Genomic DNA, 24,912 nt, shown 5'->3' with positions numbered 1-24,912 from the left:
TTATGAATAACTCTAAACCAAACACACTCTTAATGTAATCCACAATCTCCTAAACGGCATGCCAACCCAACGGCAACACCATTCATGAAAAATGTTCGATATGTGCTCTAAAGTTGTGATTCTTCAAAGTCCCTATGGCACTTCCAAGCGAATAAATCAAATTGCTCGAATTCAACCAAGCGCAAAGAATTGTTCAGATAAGATTTAGTTAAAAGGGGAGAACCAGAGAGACTAAAATATGAAGTAGAAAAAACATATTCACCCCTTCAATCTCAATTGCTCTCTCTTTACTCTCCTACCACTAATTGTTTAAAGATACATAGCAGAAAGGACCTAACACGGGGTCACAATATACAAGCCTGATAATTTGAGACAGGATCGGTTTTCAGCAAGTTTCGTTGCCATGAATCTTGGTAACCAAAAATTGTCTCTAAGAATGCAATTCCAAATGCATTCACAACAAACACAAATCAATGCATCGGCAACAATATCCTAACTACCAAGACAACAAAGGAACATTTCAATTCATACTGGTTTCCCAAAGCAAAAAAAAAAAAAAAAATCTCATAATATGTTAATTAAATAAATCGAGATGAGGGAGGGAAAAAAAAAGCACAACGCTCCATAAGGCTAAAACAAGAAGTTGGATATGGTGTTGGAAATCACCGTCTCCGCATGCCTCTTCCGCCACGTCCACGAAAGTTTGCTCCACCCCTACCACGGCCAGCCATTGCACTTGCAGCAGCTTCACCTTGAGCACTCTCCGACTGATTGCAGTTGAAAGGCAAAAAGAAGTAAAAAGGAATTATAAGTCCACATCATTGTATAACATTAAAGCAAATTCATAAGCAATAGAGATTTTCAAGGAACCCTAAGTTAAAGACCAAAATAAAAAATAGAGGAAAAATATCATGGGTGGCTGAAGTCCTGAAGTACAACTTTCATAAACCCATCAGTAAATTGTAAATATAAAATAACAAGCAAACAGTTCTAGCAATCACCTTACTCTGAAAATATCAGTGGGTTTAGCAGAGCATCAAATAGTTAGCACTGAAATCAATGGTAAAGTTTAGATCAAAGACAAGGCCGCTTAAAGCAAGAGGATGACTCTAGCCATATCTCTGATGACAAACTTGAAGATAAGGTGGTGGTTGCAAAAGCATATTTTAAGTTAGTTATGTCACTACCAATATTTGGTTCCTGACCAAATAATTGATGCATGTATGCTGATGTTTATGACTGTAAACAGACCAAATGTTCTAGAACAAGTTTGGTGTTTGGCTCGTTTATGTTCTTCAACATGCACGAGTTCAATTGAATAACCAAGCTTGTAGATTCCATTAAACTAAATAAATAAGCTTGAACACACACGTTCAGCTTGTCTATATTCATGAATAGAGATTGTGAATTATTAACAATATTCACGAAATGAGGGACCTTCAAATTTTTGCCCAAACATGTGGACTAATGGACCTTCGCTTTATGGGGCATCGACTCACTTAGACTAATGGTACAGTATCTTGCAAATTGAATAGAGCTATGGTGAATTCACAATGGTTGATGTCGGATTTTGATACTTACGTGAAGTTCACGACGCCAGGATGCTTATCAGATCATTTATGTGGTATAGTGCATATCTAGCAAAGGATCGAACACTCAACCGACCGTTCAAGTTCCTTAATATGTGGTCATTGCACAAGACCTTCAAGAAGGTGGTGGCGGAATCTTAGGTGGCGCTAGTTATGGGGAATGTTAATGCTCAATTTGTGCTCAAGGAGAAACTAAGGCATTTGAAGGGATGATTGAGAGAGTCGAACAAGGAGCAATTTGGCCACATTTCTAAAAAGGCAAGAAGGGCAAATTCCGAGTTGGAGGAGATGCAACATGGTATTCTAGACGGAGGAGCAATTCTATCAACAAAGGGCAAAACATGTCTATCTAAAGAGTGCAGATAAGTGTACCAAATTTTTCCATGATGTGGTGAAGCAGAATAACAAGAGAAACACCATCATTACACTCAACAAACGAAATGGGGACAAGCTTGGGTGAAGTGGCGGATGAGTTTCTAGATTACTTCCATGCTTTACTTAGGCAAACGGCGATGTGTACCCCTATGGATAGAAATGATTTCACTGAACAAAAGCTAACGGATACCCAAGTTGGGGACTTGATCAGGCCAATGGGGGTGGAAGAACTCAAAGGAGCACTATAAGACATCAGATATGACACGGCGTCGGGTCCGAATGATTATGGGGCAATGTTCTTTACCTCTACTTGGGATATTATTGGTCCAGATTTTATCGCAACGGTTCAAGAGTTCTTTCAAGAAGGGAGGTTGCTAAAACAATGGAATCATTCTTTAATCTCTCTAGTGCCAAAGGCGGATCATGCTGCAGGGGGTTGCGGATTATAGGTTCATCTCTTGTTGTAATGTCTTCTACAAGGTGATTGCCAAAGTGTTGGTGGGCCATTTAGCATTGGTGTTGGGATATTTGTTAGACCCCGCCCAAGTGGCTTTTGTCCAAGGGCAGTCTATTGGGAATAACGTTAACCTCTAAGGAAATATGCATGGAAAAAAATCTCACCGAGGTGTATGCTTAAGGTGGACTTGAAGAAAGCGTTTGATACGGTTAATTGGGAGTTTCTAATGATGACCCTTGTTGGTTTTGGATTTCCCCAACAATATTGTGGATGGATTAGAGAGCGCGTCACCACGGCTTCTTACTCCAAATCTCTAAATGGTGGCATTCATGACTTCTTTAATGGGCGGCGTGGATTAAGGCAAGGTGACCCCTAGTTACCCTTACTCTTTGGTTTATGTATTGAAGTCTTGTCAAGAAGATTACAAGTGGCCTCTTTAAAGCCCACTTTTCACTTTCATCCCATGTGCAAAGAGGTTGGCATCACACACCTAGCATATGCCGACGACTTGATGTTTGCCTGGGCGGATGAGACCTCCATCAAGGTGCTAGCGAAATATTTGGAACGTTTTGGTGAGGAGACCGGGCTGAAGGCAAATCCCCGGAAATTACACACACACACACACACACACACACACATATATATATATATATATATGGCAAGGGTTGATGATAGGATAAAGGCTTGGCTACTTCGGATTATTGAATTTCAAGAGGGAACGTTCCCCTTTCGATATTTGGGCATTCCACTTAACGACGAAGAAGTTGAAGATGGCTAACTATGGGCTTTGCTTGATGCTATTGCAAGAAGGATAAGTGCTTGGCCAAAGCACTACCTATCATATGCGGGTCGATTGGAGTTGGAGAGATCAGTGCTTAAAGGAATGGAGTGTTATTAGCTCTCTATGCTCCCTATTCCTAGCGGTGTTATTAAGAAGATAAAGGCTATGTGTTGAACGTTTGTGTGGACTTCCAAGCTTCCCTCGATATCATGGGCTACCATTTGCTTTTCTAAAGAAGACAGTGGATATGGACTTCAAGATCTTCATGCGTGGAATGAAGCCTTGCTGAGCAAAATGTTATGAGAGATTTAATCAAAGGACTCGGTATGGGTGAGATGGGTGTACCAACACTACATCAAGGGTGTGGACTTTTGGCAATGAGGGGTAAGGCCTTCAAACTCACCTCTTATTAAAAAAAACTTGTGGATATTAGGTGTAAAATTCAGAGGTTCACAAGGTAATGAGGTGGCAAACACGAAGATTATTGAATGGTTTGTGGGTGAAAAGAACAGGGTTGCTAATGCTTACGACTTATTCAAACCAAGGGGGTCGGCGGTAACTTGGAACCCCGTGGTATGGAGGCCGGAGATTATGCCAAAGCATAGGTTCATTGGGTGGCTACTAGCGCATGAGAAGTTACAGACGACAGATAGGAAGCCATATGAAGAGAACAAAGCTTGTGTCCTATGTTGGCCGTGGGAGGAGACAAACTGACATTTGTACTTTGAATGCCCTATCTCCCAGGCGCTTTGGGAGAAGGTGAGGTGCTAGTTGGAGATTCAACATGAGGCCCGGACGATGGATGAGGTCTTCCAATTCAGACAGCAATACAAAGGGGGGAACCGGAAGATGAAGGCAAGGCACCTTGGAGTTTCGAGCATGATCTACGTCTTGTGGGAATCCAGCAATAGATGCCGCTTCGAGGGGATGGTGCCTAACATGGAGAGAATGTTTCGCAAGATCCAGATACATATGTATCGGTTTATGGACTTATGAGCGCCGGCCTATGCTTGTTGTGGTTTTGTGTGTTGATCAAACATGGCTTGTGTGTGCTTGATGTGGTTTGGTGTGTGGCCGAACATGTGCTTGATTGTAATGTTTGTGAGTGGGTTTTTACCTCATGTAGAGGTTGTTGGCGTTGATGTTACCTCATGTATGGAGGTTGATGGTGATGTTTCTTTTTGATGTATTCTGATAAACCTCATGTGTAGCGGTTGGTGTGTGAAGGGGATACCTCATGTGTAGAGGTTGATAGTTAGTGGTTAGCTTATGATGTATGTTTTTCTTGGATTTCTTCCTGAGATTGTTACCTTGGGAAGCATTTTATACATGTACCTATTTTCCATGAATAGAGATTGTGAACTATGAACAATATTGATATACAATGTCCATGTACAAAACTTGTGAACCATTTTCATAAACAAAACTCTAATCAAACTTATAAATAAGTTTGCAAATAAACAAACAAGCTCTGAAAAAGAAAATAACAAAGAAGTTGTTATATTAAGCTCACTAACCAACCAAAAGAGCTTTAAAATGTAAAAAGTTCGTTCATTCAAACAAGCTCAATGACATCTAAATGAGCCCAGCTCAAACCCAACTAAAGTCGAGTTTCGAGCTCAAAAGAAGAAACCAAGCTGAGCTTGAACAAACATTTCAGCAACTTGGTTAACTTAGGTTTGGCTTGGTTATCTTAATAAACAATTCTGAGCAACATAAAACTCATGCAGTTCGTTTACCCTACTGATGTTAGAGATACTAAAAACCAAATTTAGATTAAATAGGCTTAACATATGTATATTGCTCAGCAGTACTCAGAGAATAATAAGAATATTGCATGCTGACAGTGTTAGTTGAATTCTCTAAAGATAAAGTGTGACTGACATTATATTAGGGAGATAAACTGACAGAAAAGGTGTAGGATTAAAATGGTAAAAAAAATTTTATTGCTAAGTGAGCAATATGAAAAAGCACTATCATCATCAAAGATGAGAAAGTTTTTAAGCGACAAACCATTCAAAACAAAATTAAACAAATAAATGTTGTGTGTCAAATGGATATGTTGTTAATGAGTAGTTTCCACAATTTATTTAGCTCCTGCAAAAGAACCCTTAGATTTTAAAATAGGAATATTATGGATAATGTCATACAGAAACACTATAAATTACTCTTTGTTATGTGCTAAATCATATATGAGATGGTATGAGATGGAATTGTTTCTGCTGCTATACATCATTCAGCACCAAAAGAACTATACAGTGGAAAACAAATTAAGTACACTAAGAGTCTAACACCTCAAGCGAAACCCTGAAAGGAATAAAATCCCCTGCTTTTATGACAAATAAAATTGTACCTTGGGATTTTTCACTGTTTCATCCACGCTTAAGATAAGACAACAAGCTTCAGTTGCAGCATTTATAGCATTGATCTGCCATTCATATATTTAGTCAATATAAATGCCAATACCAACAAATAACTAGAACAAGAGAAAGAGAAAGGCTTGAAAAATGATATTACTTTCACGACAGCAGGCTCCCATACAAAGTTGGCAAAGGAATCTGCAATTCCACCCGTATTAATGTCCACACCATAATTTGCACCTTCCCCTGTTAGAGTCATGACTTTCAGCAGATGATACCAGGACAAAAGAAGACACAGCCAAATGCAGTCATTTACGGGAGGAAGCTAACCAGATGCATGTTTCTGTCTTAGTTTGTTCAAGATGTCTGTAGAATCAAATCCAGCATTGTCACAAAGTTGACGTGGAATGACCTGCAAATTTAAATTAATAAGTTTAGGAATTACCCATTAAAGTTTATCAAACCTACCAGATAGACAGTTATAACAGATCCATTCTTCAAGCTTGTTTAGGCCACAATTACAGCCCTTTAGAACATCAGACAGATATAATTATTTTTCTTGATTATTAAAATCTTGAAGTAAAAAACAAAACAAAAAACAATTATTCTCTTAAAATTTCCAAACAAGAAATCCTTCCAAATACCTTAGGTCCTTCCAGCCAATCAAATGTGCATCATTCAAAGTAGAGTTTGGATTGTCAACACTATCAATAGGCTTGTCAAAGGAGGTAAACAGAAAGGGATGCAAGATAGAAACTCCACCCATTTAGTTTCACATTGCCAAGTGGGGCTTCTTAAGCATATTTTATATGAAAAGGTTTTCCACCTAAGAGCACTGCATTTTGGATTTGGATTGGGTCTTAGAAAATAACATGGTATCAAAGTTGGACCTTTTGCCTGTAGTAATGAAAGACCTAAGGGTGATCATTAAAGACATGATAAAGTAGGAAGGGAAGAATCATAGAAACTCCACCCCTTTAGTCCTACATTGCAAAGTGAGACTTTTAAGAAAATCAACATAAGTGCTGTAACATTTTGGCTTGGGATTAAGCTCCTCCTTGGGCTTTAACACATATATTATCACTTCAAAAGTTTCTTTCAGCATACAAGAACAATGACGCCACCACTATCTAGCATTCAGATTAATCAATGAATTATTTTCTTCAAATTCAAGACGAGAAAAGAAAATAAACTTTCTCTGATGCTAATCTTGTCCATTTAGATTCTATTGGACTTGTTATAATTTTAGATAGTATGTATTGAATTTGATAGATTTTATTAAGTTAAAAAGGTTTAAGAGAGTCCTTAGAGTCGTTAGACAATTGATGAGTTTTATATAACAAAGCAAATCAATTATATTGCTGTATTGAAGGATACATAAAAATATAATGACCACTGTTAGATCTATTAAGGATATTATGTTTTTATAACAGTAGATTAAGTAAAAGTAATTTTAATGATAAGTGAAGAAATAGTTGAAACATGTGGCCATGAAATTTTTATAAATATGTTGTAAATATAGTCGATCCAAGAAAAAGATAATTATAAAGATATATTAAAAGAACAAAGATGGTTGAAATGGAAATGAATTTCGAGTCCTCTATAATGATTATAGTATGAGAGAAAGAGAGGCAGTTATTGATTAAAACTCATCTGGAAACAATTAGGAAACAATCTAGTAAAGTTAATATAGCAAAGAGGACACAAGAATACTAAAATTACTGTTTGAATTCATTAACAATATTAAAAAAAAAAAAACTTACTATTTGGGAACAATTTAGTATATATAACGAAAATCAAAATTAAAAGAAAAATAAGTTAAAATCATATTATACATATTTAAATTCAATCAATAACTTTTACAGTTAGAGAAGTTGAACTATCTAGAATCAGAGATCTAAGGAGATGGAGGGAGACCAAAAATACTCTATTATATTTAATCAAAAATGATCAAGAATAGTCTAATATTACTATAGATATAGCTTTGCATAGTATAAAATGAAGGATAGGGTCCATATGGTCAACCCCAATGTGTTGGGACAAACACTGCCTGAAAATGCCAAGATAGTTTAGATAGTAAGTGAAAAATTATGAAATCATACAATGAAACAGCATAATTTAAGTTGTGGGTCTCATCTCTGAAGAAAATTACATTAAAATTTTCATATTAAGCTATTTGTTAACCATTATCATGCATTTCTAATTGATTATCGGATAGTATAGAAAATTAAATTTTAGGAATTGCATATTTAATAAGAGAAAATACTAAATACTTTTATACAAAAACCAATTCCATTTCAAGTTAATGGTGTACCCTGGTTCACATGTTCCCAAAATATTTGAAAAATTGGATTTAGATTGAAAGTTGTCATGGTTTCTTCTGTCAACTGATTATGTAGATAAGTAAAAAAAATGTACACTTTCATGTGCTTTTTTTTACACAAAAAGTCAAAATAATGAAATAGAAAGCACTACTGCCAACTTGCCATGGAGAACGTAAACCTATGAGATAGCAAAACTATATTTGGTTGGCCAATAAGAATGCTGAATTTCACAATAGCAGGAGCTACATCTGTTCCTTGTGGCTTTATGGGGGGAAACAAAGCAAACAGAAATATGTACTTTTATCTCAAGAGCACATGGTGAATGCATTCAAGATAATTACAGCCAGAATATGTTTGTTTCTTGTCTCAAGAGCACGTGGTATTAAAGTCTGTTCTTTGTAGTTCCTTCAGCCAAGAGGCAGTTTGACAAAAGAACTTTCAGTTGCATTACTTGTGGGAACAAAAATTGCAGACAGAATAAAAGAGAAGTAGAAAGGAAATGCAAAAGTATGATTACCAATACCACTGTCCTAACGTATCAGTCATATTATAAAAATATTCAACAAAAATCTAGAAATCATCATGTTCATAGTTCTAATAAAAATGTAAGCCTACACACCTTGTGTCTAATTGTTCAGAGATATAATAAAAGGATTACAGTAATCTATAGAGCCAATGAAAGATTAACACCTATTGAAACCACGTGATAAATAGATGCTATCACAGATACTATCAAGGATTTAAATGAATAGGAAATAAGTACTCATAGTCCTCTACCTCAAGAGCTTTGGCAAATGAATTGATAAATAGCTGCGACTTGCCAGCTATTGTACGGGCATGCTGCCTCAAATACCGGCTTAGTTCCATCTGCCAGTGATGGGGAAAAAAATTACAATAGAAAACGGCCAAGATAAGAAGTAACAACGGTTAATTATAGGAAATTACATCAATAGCGCCACCACCAGACACAATGGTAGAGTTCTTTAAAGCTCTCCTAACTATCATAATGGCATCATGAAGGCTCCTTTCTGCTTCTTCAATGAACTGAACAGGATAAGCCAACAAAGTTATCATTATCAGTAAAAAAGTAGATTCTTATATTTGAATAAAAAAGGGCAGCCCGTGCACAAAGCCCCAGCATTGGTGGGTCCCAGGTAAGGGACTATTGTGCACAGTCTTATGCTTTGCAATACACCGTTTCCGAGACTTGAACCCATGACCTAGAGGTCACAGCAGCAACTTTACCGTTGTGCACGCCTTTAGATTCTTCTCATATTAGAATAACAACAAAAAATAATAAAATGACAACTCCTAACTATTTTCAGATATATGGATCTTATATCACATTCATCATTGAATTCTATGTAAGACTACTTGGATCTTAATAACACCATTGAACCCTACTAAAATTTTGTAAAACACAACCCAATTTGATCAACAAACCTGATCAGCACCACCTCTGAGAACAATCGTAGCAGTCTGACCAGAAGGGCAACCGCTAAAAATGTTGAATCGTTCATTCCCAACTTGTCTTTCTTCAAATGCTTCACAAGATCCAAGTACCTTTTGACAGAGACCATGAGTAATATGAAATGATACCAACCAAAATTTTAGATTCAACAATCAAATAGTCAAATAAGAATAAGCTAGGTAAAGAATGTCAAAATGAATGAGTAAGCATACCTCATCAATGACATTGTTGACAGAGGTCTGAACAGTTCCACCTGTTGCAGCAGCAACACGTTGTAAATCTTCCTCCGTGACACGGCCAGCACAGAAAATATCCCGATCAGCAAAATACTGCAGAAAGACCAATTGTTATGCTCCAAAAAACAATGAATTCAGTTTAGTAACTTACAACTTACTAAAGTACCTGAGTTGCAAGATCACCAATTGCTAATCTTGATAGGACAATTTTTGCTCCACTTTTAACACACTTATCTAGCTTGTCATATATGATATTCCATTCAGCATCAACGATTGATTGATATTGTAAAGGGTCAGAAAGCCTACATAAGAACCAGAAAGCATAATTAAAACGTTTGAATATAATATATGAAATATTGATTGTAGTAACAGCAAGTCTAGTGGACCTGATTTCTGCATTTTCTTTCTCTGACTTCAACTCCAACTCAATGTTCAACAAAAGAATCTTGGGGTTTAAAAATTTCTTTGGCTGCTGCTCAAAACCAGCATAAGAGAATGTCTTTTTAAAAGCAACACCATTAACAAGAAATGAATCTCTCATGTTGCCACCAGGGACCTACAGAAAAGTAGCTGCAATTTTAGATGCTGAAATTCCACCAGAAAGCTAGAATCATCTCTCAATTTCTCTAGTATAACTCAGAATGAAAAGGAAAAAAAGAATCTATGTAGAAAGAAATAAAAGTGTACAGTGTTTTTCAACACATTATGTGCAATTAGATCCAGACCCAGGAACAAATGGCAGTTGCACACCTAAAGACAGTGAGCTCTGTTCTTGTGAAAACATCAAGAATAATGTTGTACATGCAATACAAATTAAACTACTGCCTAACTAGAGATTTTCACTGGGGCACCCAGCACCTTAGCAAATACAGGATATATAGTTCAGAAGTTAAGCACAAAAACTGAAACTCCCAGCTCAATACAGTTGGAAAATGAACATGCTGGCCATTTAAAATCATAATATTCTATCTCAATATTAGACAAAGAAATGCAAGAATCATTGCAGCTTGAAACTTTTTAATGAAATTAAGTGGTCCAAGCTGAGCTGCGGTCTATATCAGGCTTACCAAAGACCAAATGAGACAGACTAATAATACAGAAAGCTTTGATGATACTGCCATCAAACTATGCAAGAATGAAAGAAGATAATTTATTCTCCAACATATCCGCCATACGACTGTTGGAGGAAATAGAGAAGCCACTCAACTTAGGAGATTTAGGCTCTAATGTCATACAGTTGTGAGATTAAAAGTACATAATGTACTTGGCAATTCAAGATCATGAAAACACACTAGATACATTATAAATCTAAAAGGACAGATAAGATCTTCATAAACTAAGAAAAGTAATGGTTTTAACACTGCTTAAGATTGCCTACAGGAATAATGAGCTGGCTTATTACAACCTTCTAGCAACTGAAATGAAAAAACTTCCAGGGAGAATCAATTGTTTATACTTTATACTGGGATAGATTCCTTACAAGTGATTTTTTTTTCAATATTGTATTCCTCAAAATGTGAAAATAGTTCTCCACTTGAAAAATGGTAAATCTATATAGTTAGCGTCACATAACACAGGGGCAGTATACAAGTACTACCAATCTACCATTAAGTATAAAAACTGTAATATGAAATCCAAATCAACTGAACTGGTTAAGAATGTTAGAAATACAAGCTTAACCTTTTTTATCCCAATCAAATTAAGCCTATCATCATTGCCAATTGCAAGGACAGCCTCCACAACCATGTTTGCAAAAAACTCCTTCTCACCACCAATTAACTTTGAAGAAAGTGTAGTAGCTGCACATTTAGCCAGCAAGGATTTCTTCTCTTCAAGACTTTTTCCCTCTATGCTTACGGCAAGATCTTTAATTTTGTTGATGGCCTAGAAAATATGACATGTGATTTTCAGCAGTTGACATTTGCACTCAATAACAAAACAGGTTAATTCTTACCAAAAATGATGCAGTCCGGTAACTTCGAATAAGATTTTGGGGATGAACTCCATCTTCAATAAAAGGTTTTGCCTCCTTTAGGAACTCACCAGACAAAAGCACCACTGTTGTTGTCCCATCACCAACCTAAACCAGAATATGCAGGATTTAAGACATTCAGACACACCAAAAGCTGGTAGTTGAGCTAATATATTAACGTCTTTTTTAATACTCAAAATGGCATTGGCACATAATGTTGTGGATACATAGTGATCATTTTGTGCGAAGTGTCTCTTTCCCCATAAAGATATCTGTAACGAGTAAGAAACTTATCACTGTGCACTGTATCTAACCTAATTGATCAAATCTTCAGATTAGTTAAATTGTTTATCCCTACTACTTCAACAAAACTTCAAAGCCAATTTTTAACATGGAAATCAAGTCATCCAATATTCATCAGGAGAAGAGAGTGCCTTTTCATGTTCTTAGGCCACGAGCTCATGAAAATTTTCAGCCTTTTCAATTTCTCTTCTAAGTTTTTAGAAAATAATTTTCAGAAAAATGTGAAAACTGATCTGCTGAAACTGACAATAGAAAGTTAAAATAGTGAGAAATTTTAACAATTTTAATGAAGATGGTTTGATTTTTCTATTTTACAAAGCTACATGAGGAAATTTTGATGAAAATTCACAATTTTAATTTTCTGTTCGTCAGTTTTAGCAGAATAGTTTTCACATTTTTCTAAAAACTATTTTCTGCGGACTGAACAGATAACAAAACTGAAAAATGTGAAAATTTTCACAAGTCAAACAGGACTTCATGTTCTACAACCGATCCAGGCGGAAATTTCTTACCTCAGAATCCTGAGACTTGGCGATGTCAACGAGAATCTTGGCGGCAGGATGGACAATATCAAGCAGCTTCATGATGGTGGCGCCATCATTGGATATGGTGGTATTCCCCTTATCATCGTGGATGAGTTTGTCCATTCCTCGTGGACCCAGCGTCGTGCGAACCACGTCCGCCACGGCGGTGCAAGCATTGATGTTGCTCACAACCTGCGCCTTCCCCTGCGAGGTGTCCGTCCCTTCCTTCAACAGTATGATCTGGGGTTGCTGCAAACATTGCCGCCAAGAGATCCAAAGGGTTAATAATCACTAAGCCGTTTCCATAGTAAAACAAAATAGAACGTAAGAGGAAGAGAGACAAAGTTACCAGCATTGCCGCCATCTGAGCAACAGACGGAGGAGAGAGCGGAGGGATTGAGATCTGAACTAGTTAGGTTTTGCCGGCTTGGAGGCGAAACGGAGGGGGTTTAGACGCGGGTTCTAAAAATGAACACGTTATAGTGCGGTGAAGCCTGAGTGATTTTATGAAAAAAAATTCTTATAAGAAAATTAATATTATACCGTATTAAAATTGAGCACTGATAATATGCTCCATAATTTGTAAAATTGTGATCATACGGAAAATTGATTTAGGGTCAAGATGGGATTGTAGAATATTCTATCAAAAATCCTTAAAATCTTATTGATTAATAATTAGAAAAATACATAAAAAATTCATTTACATATAAATAAATAACTAATTTTATATATATATACAATCATTTACATTCAACACCTCAAATTACATTACTATACAAATTTAAATTAACTTATAATTCAACTATCATTTTCGCATAGTAATAATATTTATATTTTCATATCATAAAATGGAATAATATAAAATTTCTATTAACACAATAATAATAACACATTAATGTCAAAAATATTTCATTGGTTTATAAGATAATTCAATTTAAAGACCAACAAAAACACCTAACGTATATAACATAAGCTATTGAAACACCGGAAATAATCTTCTAAAGACTTATTGATACCACATAATACTAGACAATAGACATCCAAAAACTCATTATTTTGGAGAAAAGAAACGGCAGAATATTATTGATAAAAACTAACTCAAAAATAATTAAACATATGTTTAAATAATTTAAAACCGAAAATGATTTAAATGATATTTTTTTGATTTGAAATAGGATGGTTAAGGATAAACTTTAATATTTATTAAAGATCTCTGAAAGAGCGTTGATTTGATATATTATCCCCTCTTGGTTCAATCCGAGTCAAAAGTTATGACCTCTCAAAGCTTCCACCGATTCTGCTCCGATTCTGCTCCGATCCTATTCCGATTCTACCGATTCTGTTCCGATCCTACTGATCCTGCTGCGATCCTACTGTAAAAAATGATTCTGCATGATCCTAAATCGATTTTGGATTTCAGGATCGTAGGATCGTACGATCCTACGATCCGAATCGCGATTTTACAAACTATGCTATGCTCTATTTTAAAATTTCAATATATTAATTTTTATATAAATTTCATACCATTTATATTAAACAAATTTATAATGATATTAAAAAATTTAATACGATTTAATTTTGAAATGTTTAATATAATGATAATATCAGTATAATTTAATATATTTTATATGGTATTTTATAATTAATGATTGAAGGGCATAAGAAAAGTTGACTTTCTGTTACACACATTTTCTACTTTGCTATCCTGATTAATCATTTGTCTTCAAATAACAATATTATTATAATATCATATTTTAAAGAGTAACATAATAGAATGATTTTTAAAAATCAACATTATATTATTTTTTGAAATTTCAGTACGGTACTAATACAATGATATGGGCAGAATAGAAAATAAATATATTCTGATAAATTTAAAAGTTAAATATATTTTTTAAGAATTTTAATTGCACCCTCCTTATCAATTGATGATTTATGCTTGATGACTAGTCAAGTTCGAGAAAACCAACCTCTCCCCCCTTCCCTTAGTTTACCTTACCTTACCTTACCTTACCTTGTGGTCATCAGTTGTCCCGCTTCTTCCTCTTCAATCTTGTCACATGGCGCTGTGTTCGCACCCTCCTTCCATCTCATTTCTTGGTATCAATAAATCATTGTTAAGGCAAGAAACTCTTGCTTCTAATATTCCTTTGCTTAGAATCAAGATAGTTAGGAAGTAATCACGGCACAGTTGATATTTTATATATGATAATATTATAATAGGTTATGGGTTCGATTCTTAACATGTGTAAAATACATCGTGGGTCGTCTGGTCTCATACAAAAGATTATTGTGCTAGACGAATCTCATCGTAATTTATCTTCCTTCCATATCGCATGGGGGAGTTGGTATTAATATCGCACGAAGCAATTGATATTTGTATGTGATTTCGTTGTAATATATTACAGTGTCAATTCTCAATATGTGTGAAATGCATCAAGAGTCATCTGACCTCATGCAAAGGGTCGTTGTATTAGACGAATCCATGATCCCTCTGTAATTTACCTCCCTTCAGGTCGCATGCAGTCCTTAAGGGGCTCCGTGTGAAAGGTATTGAAAAAATATATTTTAACTCTATAAGAATAATGATAAAAAGTGTATTTATATACATCATAAAGAGATAAAGATGAAAAGAAAACATATACAAAAGATAAACAAAGATATGTATAAAAGATTTATGCATCATATATTGCAAGATATCCTAATAGGCCCCCCTCAAGATGGTGGGCTCGTAGAGACACCAATCTTGGAATAGAGAAGACAAAGTCGAGTACTAGGAAGTAGTTTCGTCAAAGCATCAACTAACTGGTCAGATGACAAGACATGAGAAACTCGGACTTTACCACTCTGAACTAATTCGCGAACAAAATGATAATTCAAAGCAATATGCGTTATGCGTGAGTGAAACACAGGATTTATGCAAAGATAAGTGGCGCTAATGTTATCGCAATAGATAGAGGTTGTAGAAACAACACCCAGTTCATCAAGAAGAGATCGAACTCATTGTAGTTCTGCAGTAGTAGAGGCAATGATAAGATATTCAGCTTCAAAAAATGAGCGAGCAACAGAATCCTACCTTTTGGACCTCCAAAAACTTGGGTTGAACCCCAGGAACATAATATAAGTACTAGTGGGCATGCAATTATCAATATCATTCATTCAATTTGCATCACAGTAGACATGCAAAGAGGGAGAGGAGTGTCGTCGGAGAATCAAACTATAAGTGTCACGCCCCGGAGGAGTCCATGTCCGAAGAAATTTCGGCAGCATCTCCCCTGTACGGTGGACAATCTGAAACTTTCTACATCACCATATACCTCAGCCACATGCGGCTGGAATAATAACAATAATAAACAAACAATAACACAGACATCCACGCAGTTTATATCAATTTCAGCCTCTGGCTGACACAACCACGCAGTTAAATAGTAAACCAACTGAATAGTGATAAGTGTTGGTGCAACCTTAGGTCAAGGTTGACCTGGTTGACCCGACTCGAGTTGACCTGACTCGAGTTGTATTTTGATGTTTGACGAGAATAAAAAAGTTGTATCTTGATGTTTGACAAGAATACAAACTTGGGAGATTGTGGGTGCAACCTTCGGTCAAGGTTGACCTGGTTGACCCGACTTGAGTTGACCTGATTCGATAAAGTCCAAGTATGGAGACTTGGCACGGGAAAAGTCCAAGTATGGAAACTTGGCACTGAAAAGTCCAAGCAGGGAGCTTGGCACGGGGAAAAGTCCAAGTATGGAGACTTGACACGGAAAAGTCCAAGCAGGGAGCTTGGCACGGGGAAAAGTCCAAGTATGGAGACTTGGCACGGAAAAGTCCAAGCAGGGAGCTTGGCACGGAAAAGTCATTATTATTAAGATCTGCGAAGAAAAGGATAGAGAAAATAATAAGACAGGAGGATTCGCCTTTCCGCTCTCCTTCCTTCAATCCGATCTCTTCCGCGTTCCGGGCCTTGCGCGGTAGATGCGGCATTGCGATCCGGATGGGGAACATTCCGACCGCCTTTGCCTCGGCTGCCGCCGCCGACCCAGCCAGCGGCGTCACTCGTTCTGGCAGTACTAGCAGGAGCGGCAGGCGTCGGACGAGGAGGAATGACGAAGAGCGAAAAGAAGCCAGTCGGAGAGGCTCCTCGCTTCGGGAGGATCGGCTGCATGTCATCCCGGATCGGATCTTCTCGAACGACGGCAGGAGCTGCGCCGCCTCCATCTACACGCAGCAGGGCCGCAAGGGCATAAACCAGGACGCCATGCTTCTGTGGGAAGTAAGAAACGAAAAGGCTGGATTTTGGTTGTTTTTTTAATCTTGGTTTGATGCCGGATCGGTCCAGGCCTAGCCGTTGCGACACAACGGCTAGATTTCTGTGTTGCTCTTTGTCTTCTTCACAGGTGCAACAGGTGCAGGATATATATCGAGGTCGAGGGCCTCTATAGGAACAGTTCTTGCTCTTCCTCATTACTGCGATTTGAGCTTTGCTGAGCTCCTCTTTGCTGAAGCTTCGTGTGAGCTTCCCTCGACTGGTTGATCAGCTGCTGTTGGCATCATCCGTGAAGTTGCTGCTTCATCAACGGACTCCAGTCGACGAGAAGAAGGCAAGCAAACTTGGTAGAGTGTATTTACATTCATATTATCCATTGTTTCTTGCTTTATTTCTTGTACTCCTTTATTGCTGTTGCAAAAGAGATTGTGGCGAGGTTTCTTATTAGCCGATTTTCCGGGGTCTCATCCACTGACGGATTGATAGGATTCGTCCACCTTACGGACACGCCGAGGAGTAGGAGTATCATCTCCGAACCTCGTTACATGATCGTGTTTGAGGTTTGATCTTCTCCACTTTCGTTTCTACATTGTATTTCTGCTACGCTAACCTAAATTGTAGGAAGAAATGATAATTTGAGGTCGGCTACCCCTATCCGAAGGTCCTAACAAGTGGTATCAGAGCGAGGTTGCTCTTCGACGGATTAACACCCGGGGGAGCACAAGCTAGAGAATGGATCGACTTGGAGAAGACATCACGATTCCACCCTTCTACGATCGCGACGACTTCGCGTATTGGAAGGTAAGAATGAAGTATTTTCTTATAACTAACCTAGTAAATTGGAATTGTGTACAAGTAGGTTTTATTCCTCCGGTGGATAAAGAAGGAGAACCTCTTGAGAAGAAGAAGTGGACGAAGGAACAAATCCACCGATCCATGATCAACGACGAGGTAACGAAAATCTTTGAATTTTCATTATACAACGATGCCAAGGAGTTGTGGAACAACTTGGCTAAGTTCCATGAGGAGAGCTCCAATTCAAGTCATGAAGAGGAGTCAAGTGAGTCAAGTAGCTCACATCATGGAGGTATGGAATTAGAAGTTGAGGGCTACTCAACATCTAAGGAAGAAGAGGAGAAGAGTTCTTCTTCAAGATTAGAGTAAGAAGAAGAAGTCTCTACCTCCGGAAGGGATGAAGAAGAGAGCTTATATCCATCCTCAACCCTAGGTAACTCAAGCAACTTAATTTCAAGTAAATTACATATAATGTGCTTTGAGTGTAGGGAATATGAGCATTACAAGAGTAAATGTCCAAAGAGGATTAGGAAGACTCCACCGGCGCCAAAGGTCAAGGAAGCCGGAGTCCCGATACGCAAGGGCAAGCAAGCAAAGGGGACATTATAGGAGCCAATGTCCGAGGGGGGAGGCAACCTCACAAGGACAAGAGACCAAGCACACCTATGGGGGGAGCTAAGGCAAACCCTAAGGTACCCTTTAAGGCATATCCTTGCAATTCTAATAAGACACATGCTAGTAGCTTTATTGCATTTGTCAATAATGATAAGCATGATAACTATAAAAACCGATACATGTGCTTAGGTGCCAAACATGTTAGTCTAGATAAGGACAATACTAGAAGTACCAACCCTAGAATTAATTCATCTAAGGTTAAGGAAAACCTAGATAGGAATCCCAAAACAACTAGACATATGCCTAGGAATACCTCAAAGAAAAATGACAAATTAAAACTTGAGGTATTAGAGAAGGAAAATCAAGTCTTAAGGTCAAGACTTGACACTTTAGAAAATGCCCTTAAGAATTTGAAGAAGTCAACTCTAGGGTCTAAGGGTCAAAAACAAAAGCCCAAGGACATGAGAGGTTTGAGTCACAAACCTAAGTCTCAAGTGGTCAAGCCCACTTATCATAATGTTCCATTCGATTATGGAACAAGACCTAGGGCTAGGAAGACCATCACCAAGGTCACAAGGGGAGTCACCCCTAGAGTTGATCTTGATGAGTCACAAATGACCAAGGCTTTAAAGCCTAGGAGGGTCATTAGGAGGGTTGCTAGGAAAGTCATCCCTAGTGAATATTTAGTGAACCCAATGAGCTCAAATAGGTTTTGGGTTCCTAGGAGCATGGTTCCATCACGCTAGATGGGTTAGGGTGTGCCAACCTTAATTGGATAGGTAGTTAACCTAATCATGGCAAAAGGTGGCATTTTAGGAATTTTCAAGGTGTAATCAAGCCTTGAAAATGAAATTTAAAATTTTACTCATTCCTAAGGTGATTAGGATGTGCCAACCACACTTGAGGAATTTTCTAGGGTCAATCTAATTGGCACATAGTGATCTAAAAATCTTTAGTATATGATTTTAGATCTATTACACTTAGGAATATAAAATTTATGGCAAAATTATCAAAATTATCAAAAATGGCAACTAAAGCTAGAATTAGGTATTTTCTATACCTTTATATGTTATTTGCCATATATTGTTTGCCATATGTCATGTCATGACATCATATCTAATTTACTATCATTTGAAATGTCATGATAATGCTTAGGTTAGTTATATGTCATGTCTTATTTAAGTTTCATACTTTATGTCATGACATCATGACATTGGCACATGTTTCCATTTATGATATTATTTTATGTCATGTCATCATCTCTTGCATGTATGATCAATTAAATTGATTTAAGGATAAAAACACAATTTGATATGGAGATCAAATTGTTGTTTAGAAAATGCATGAGAACTTAGCTTAAGATGACCTAAACTCATATCTCACATCAAAATTGACTTGGATGTGTTTGATACACCTTAGATGTGCGTGAGATATTAGGATTATGAGTTAGGATCAAGGTGCATAGTTCTTGTACCTAGGTGAGCCTAATTCGAAATTGAGGATCATAGGGAAAGTTTGCGTACAAGTCATGTACACTTAGCCCTAAGATTGTGGTCATAAATTAAATGGTTTAAAATCATTTCAAAATTGATTTGAAAAACCTTGATGAAGCTTTTCTAATGATAGCATTCATCATTGAGCAAGTTGACACAAAGATGGATTAACCTTGAGCTATTTCAAAGTCTTTCGAACTTTGTATCAAGATTTAAAAATGGAAGTTATTTTCATAGAAAACTATTTTTCCATGATAATATATGTTATGAGGAATGTATCCTCAAAATTTTACAATTTTTGGAATTTTCTGTGATTTTTTTAGGGTTTCGAATCGAAGAAAATATCGATTTTTCGGCGATCGGATGTCTAGTCGTGTCGAAGGATCTGATTTCGAATGTTTGTTGGTGGTTCCTTAGGGTTCTAACTGAGACGAGTCTTTGATTTGTCTATGAAGAGGATTTCGCCGAAGCCGCTGGATTACGAGTTGCTGAATGAGAATCTGAAGAAGGTTGCAATGGTCAGGGGGAGTTGACCTGGAGTTTTACCTATTGGTCAAAGGGGAGTTGACTTTAGGGAGTTTTTACTCGATTTCGAGGATGAGTGATATGAGATTATCACTAAGTTGATTATTGTCTTTAGTATCAAGGGGAAATTAAGGGTTTCAATGAAAGGTATGGGACTTTCATTAGGAAGAAACTCTTAACCTTGATTCACTCTTTTGATGTGTGTCAAAAAGGGAGAGAAATGTCTAGAGAATGTTGAAGGAAGAACATTGAGTTTGGGAGAATGTTCAGGAAGAACATTGGAGAACTATTGGAAAACCTAAGTTAGGTTATCGGGTTAACCTAACTTGATTATGGTTTTGTCAAACATCAAAAGGGGAGATTATTGGTGCAACCTTAGGTCAAGGTTGACCGGTTGACCCGATCGAGTTGACCGACTCAAGTTGGATTTTGATGTTTGACGAGAATAGAAAAGTTGATCTTGATGTTTGACAAGAATACAAACTTGAGATTATGGGTGCTGGTCAAGGTTGACCTGGTTGACCCGACTTGAGTTGACTGATTCGATAAAGTCCAAGTATGGAGACTTGGCACGGAAAAGTCCAAGTATGGAGACTTGGCGAAAAGTCCAAGCAGGAGCTTGGCACGAGGAAAAGTCCAAGTATGGAGACTTGCACGAAAAAGTCCAAGGGAGCTTGGCACAGGAAAAGTCCAAGTATGGAGACATGGCGGAAAAGTCCAAGCAGGAGCTTGGCACGGAAAAGTCCAAGTTTGGAGACTTGGCACGGAAAAGTCCAAGGAGCTTGGCACGGAGAAGTCCAAGTATGGAAGCTTGGCATGGGAAGTCGAGGGCTTGGCACTGCCTCCTGACTAGGTTAGAGGGGCCTGCTGACTGGAGCCTGCTCTTGGACCGCATGAGCTGGAGAGGTCTTAGCTCGCCTCCTGACTAGGCCGAGAGGGCTGAGCTCCTCGGGACCGAAGAATGAGCTCTGCCTCCTGACCAGGCCGAGAGGGCTCAGCTCGTTCCTCGGACCGGATGAAGTCGGAGAGGGCTTGGTAGCTCGTTCTCCTGACCAGAGAGGGCTCTGGAGCAGATGAAGTCGGAGAGGGCTCGGTAGCTCGTTCTCCATACTAGGTCAAAGAGGGCTCGGTAGCTCGTTCTCTGGACCGGACGTGGAAGTCGGAGATGTTGGGATCTTAGATGGCTAGAGGGGGGGGGGGTGAATAGCCTCTTTGAAAACTTAAACACAATCTTTCTTAAAGAAAAACTTGTTAGCACAGCGGAAGTAGAAAAACTAAAACGGAGGAAGAAAGACACACACAGCAGACACACGGATATACAAGGTTTGGGGATAACTTGCCCCTACTCCTTGGCGTGTCCGTAAGGAGGACGACTCCTTGATCTTTCGGTAGATCACACCCCGGACAAAATCCGGCTAAAAATGTCTCCTTCTCGGTGGAGCAACCTCTCAACAGAGTCTCAGTTGATTATAGAATTAAGCACAAGACTTACAGTGGCTGAGAAGAATAATCAGATGAGCTTACAGCCACGCAGAGAAGAAACAGAGCAGAGAGCACACAACAACCTTCTTAGCAAGGAGCTCACAGCTTCACCAACTTGCTTTCTCAAAGGATTGATCGATTGGAAAACAGAGAATCCAGTTCTATTCTTTCTGAACCTCTCTTCTTCCTTCTTATGTCTCTCTGCTTTACAGGCTCGAATCACTGCCGCCAACAAGGCGTAGCCAATCACCTCTCCTCTTCATCTGGTTCTTTGAACCCATGCCAATGGAAATCATGGCGTCTCGGATACGAACCAATAAGTAGAGGTCAAACCGAGCGCAACCCAATCGCAATCAGATTCGCCGGTGACGTTGATGCCTCAAATGCATCTGCAAAGAACACAGTGTAAAGAGCACTTGTCTTCTTCTTAATGAAGCTTAATTTGAATTCAACCATGAGAGTGTGACCGCAACCGCAAGCTAAAAGACTCACGAAGAGATGGTTAAAAAGATGGGTGAAAACAAATACGGCAATCGAGAAAAAGTACATGCAAAACAAACAATATCATGGGCAGATCCACTCTCGCCACAATCGCGGCCGAGTCGGGGCATCATCGATCGCCATCCGATCGCGGCGATCGGCATCGGACATATCACAAGGTCACATCATCCAGATAATCTGATCCCGAGACGTCACGATCATCGATCAGTCGATGTCGCCTTCCCAAGCGCCAGCGCCGATCTCCGACCGGCATCGATCATCGTCGGCTGCGATTAGTTGAATTTCGATTGGACGTGCAGACTGTCAATAACCACGAGCCATTCGGCCGCCGGATCCCACGTCGATCGATCCTGTGTGTCAGAGCTGCGGCTGACGCGGTGCAGATCCAGTCCAGCCTTTCTGACTCACTCGTCGAGCTCTTCTGTCCGAGCCCTCGGCTTCATCCGTCCTAGAGAACGAGCCTGAGAGCCCTCTCTCACCTTCGCATGCCAAGTTTCCTTCTTGGACTTTTCAACACCAGATGTCCGATCACCCTTGATCCATCTGGATTTTCCCTTGCCTGGCTTCACTCACCAGGACTTGCACCTAGCTTCACTCACTAGGGTTTTCACCTGGCTTCACTCACCAAGATTTCCAATCTGCCTGACTTGGCTTCACTCACCAGGACTTTCCAACTGCCTAACATCCCAGTTAGGACTTTCTCAATCAGGTCAACCAAGTCAACCTAGATTAGTAATCAATCCGAGTTAAATATCTGATACAAACTTAAATCAGTGTCAACAGCAAAACAACATCCAGGTCAGACTGTATCAACAGGAGAGGGCTCGGTAGCTCGTTCTCTGGACTAGGTCAGAGAGGGCTCGGTAGCTCGTTCTCTGGACTGGACATGGAAGTCGGAGAGGGCTCGGTAGCTCATTTCTCCAGACTAGGTCAAAGAGGGCTCGGTAGCTCGTTCTCTAGACCAGGAAGGCTTTAGGATTTAGGGCTGGGAAGCTCTAAGGCATTGGATCGGCCCGTGACCGATCCGATACTCAGTTTATCTCGACGGCCTCGTGACCGATCGATAACCAAACAAAGGTTCGTTGGGTTATCGATCGGTCCACGCATCGATCGAAAACCATCGTAGTTATCGATCGTTGCGATCGGTCCCACGCAGCCGATCAAGCTTTAAAGCCAACCCTCACAGAGATGGTCGACCGGTTTGGGACCAATCAGACTTAGGCCTGATCGGTCCACGCCGATCGATGAGATCCCGAGCCGATCGGTGGAGCCTGATCGGTCCAGGCCTAGCCGTTGCGACACAACAGCTAGATTTCTGTGTTGCTCTTTGTCTTCTTCACAGGTGCAGCAGGTGCAGGATATATATCGAGGTCGAGGGCCTTTATAGGAACAGTTCTTACTCTTCCTCCTTACTACGATTTGAGCTTTGCTGAGCTCCTCTTTGCTGAAGCTTCGTGTGAGCTTCCCTCGACTGGTTGATCAGCTGCTGTTGACATCATCCGTGAAGTTGCTGCTTCATCAACGGACTCTAGTCGACGAGAAGAAGGCAAGCAAACTTGGTAGAGTGTATTTACATTCATATTATCCATTGTTTCTTGCTTTATTTCTTGTACTCCTTTATTGCTATTGTAAAAGAGATTGTGGCGAGGTTTCTCCACCCAGAAGAAGTTCTTATTAGCCGGTTTTCCGGGGTCTCATCCACCGACGGATTGATAGGATTCGTCCACCTTACGGACACGCCGAGGAGTAGGAGTATCATCTCAAACCTCGTTACATCATCGTGTTTGAGGTTTGATCTTCTCCACCTTCGTTTCTACATTGTATTTCCACTGCGCTAACCTAAATTGTAGGAAGAAACGATAATTTGAGGTCGGCTATTCACACCCCCCCTCTCTAGCCGCGTCCGAAGGTCCTAATAATAAGCAGACTCAAAACCAACCCTACTCCACTACACTCATAAAACTCAAATCCGACGATAAAATCAACTCACCTTTTCTGTCATCCAGGCAGGCATGTAGTAAAACAAATCTAAATGAAAATCATCGACAGTGCAATATCCATAACACAAAAACCATAATCCAAGTGCATCAAACATAACTAGTCTGATAAAGAACACCAAAAGATAAACCACACGTTCTTGCGGTCTTTAGGGGACTAGCGACTGGAACTCCTCCGGACAGCATCAACCTGAAAATAGCAACGGAGGAGGGTGTGAGTCCAACACTCAGCGGGTAACAACTGATGTACATAGTAAGGAAATAACATCTACCACTAATCATGTGTACAGTCTTCTAACGTAATAAAGGTAAATACAAACTAAAATAAACAGAAGAATACTGTACTAACCAGGACCTGGTACAAGGATAAACAGTCCGAGAGGTATAGAAATCCTGTATGCATGTCAAGCATGAGCATCCAACCAATATGCAGCAAATAAATGCAGCAAACACAATCACAAGAAATAAATGCATCAATGCGTATGATGCCAATGCAGTCATGGTCACCCCTGACGCTAGTCAGTCATCTCACACACAATGGTGGGACCGAGTGGGTAGGGTTGTGACAACCGTGCACTCTGCATCACTACTCCTGATGAGTGACCGAGTGGACGGGATGCTGTCGGAGTACACACATACTCCTACCCTAAATCATAAATGGGGGAGTGCAATGCTCTCATCTCCTGGTACGCCATGACGGGGAGGTATCCCTGACGTGCTACCACGCTGCGTCACACCACCCATGAGCGGACCAACGAGGCACCAGAAGAGCAAATTGACGTGCACGTTGCATCACGCCACCCATGAGCGGACCAACGAGCACCGAACAAGAATGAAACCAA

General features: G+C 39.2%; 1 protein-coding gene across 1 annotated transcript; it reads right to left on the bottom strand.

The window, feature by feature from the left end:
- Positions 1-382: 382 nt before the first annotated feature.
- LOC121970075 (T-complex protein 1 subunit eta-like) lies at positions 383-12,875 on the bottom strand. The gene is made up of 14 exons (XM_042520487.1): positions 12,742-12,875; positions 12,381-12,641; positions 11,548-11,673; positions 11,274-11,477; positions 9,980-10,149; positions 9,760-9,895; positions 9,570-9,686; positions 9,330-9,449; positions 8,832-8,930; positions 8,664-8,753; positions 5,893-5,974; positions 5,720-5,808; positions 5,556-5,630; positions 383-767 (listed from the first exon to the last, which is right to left on the bottom strand). Exons 1-14 carry the CDS (start codon positions 12,754-12,756, stop codon positions 663-665), a joined length of 1,689 nt encoding a protein of 562 aa, XP_042376421.1. The 5' UTR covers positions 12,757-12,875; the 3' UTR covers positions 383-662.
- Positions 12,876-24,912: the final 12,037 nt, after the last annotated feature.

This window comes from Zingiber officinale, chromosome 4A (genome assembly GCF_018446385.1).
Source record: "Zingiber officinale cultivar Zhangliang chromosome 4A, Zo_v1.1, whole genome shotgun sequence".
NCBI classification, from domain to species: Eukaryota; Viridiplantae; Streptophyta; class Magnoliopsida; order Zingiberales; family Zingiberaceae; genus Zingiber; species Zingiber officinale.
This window is presented reverse-complemented; position numbering and strand designations above follow the sequence as displayed.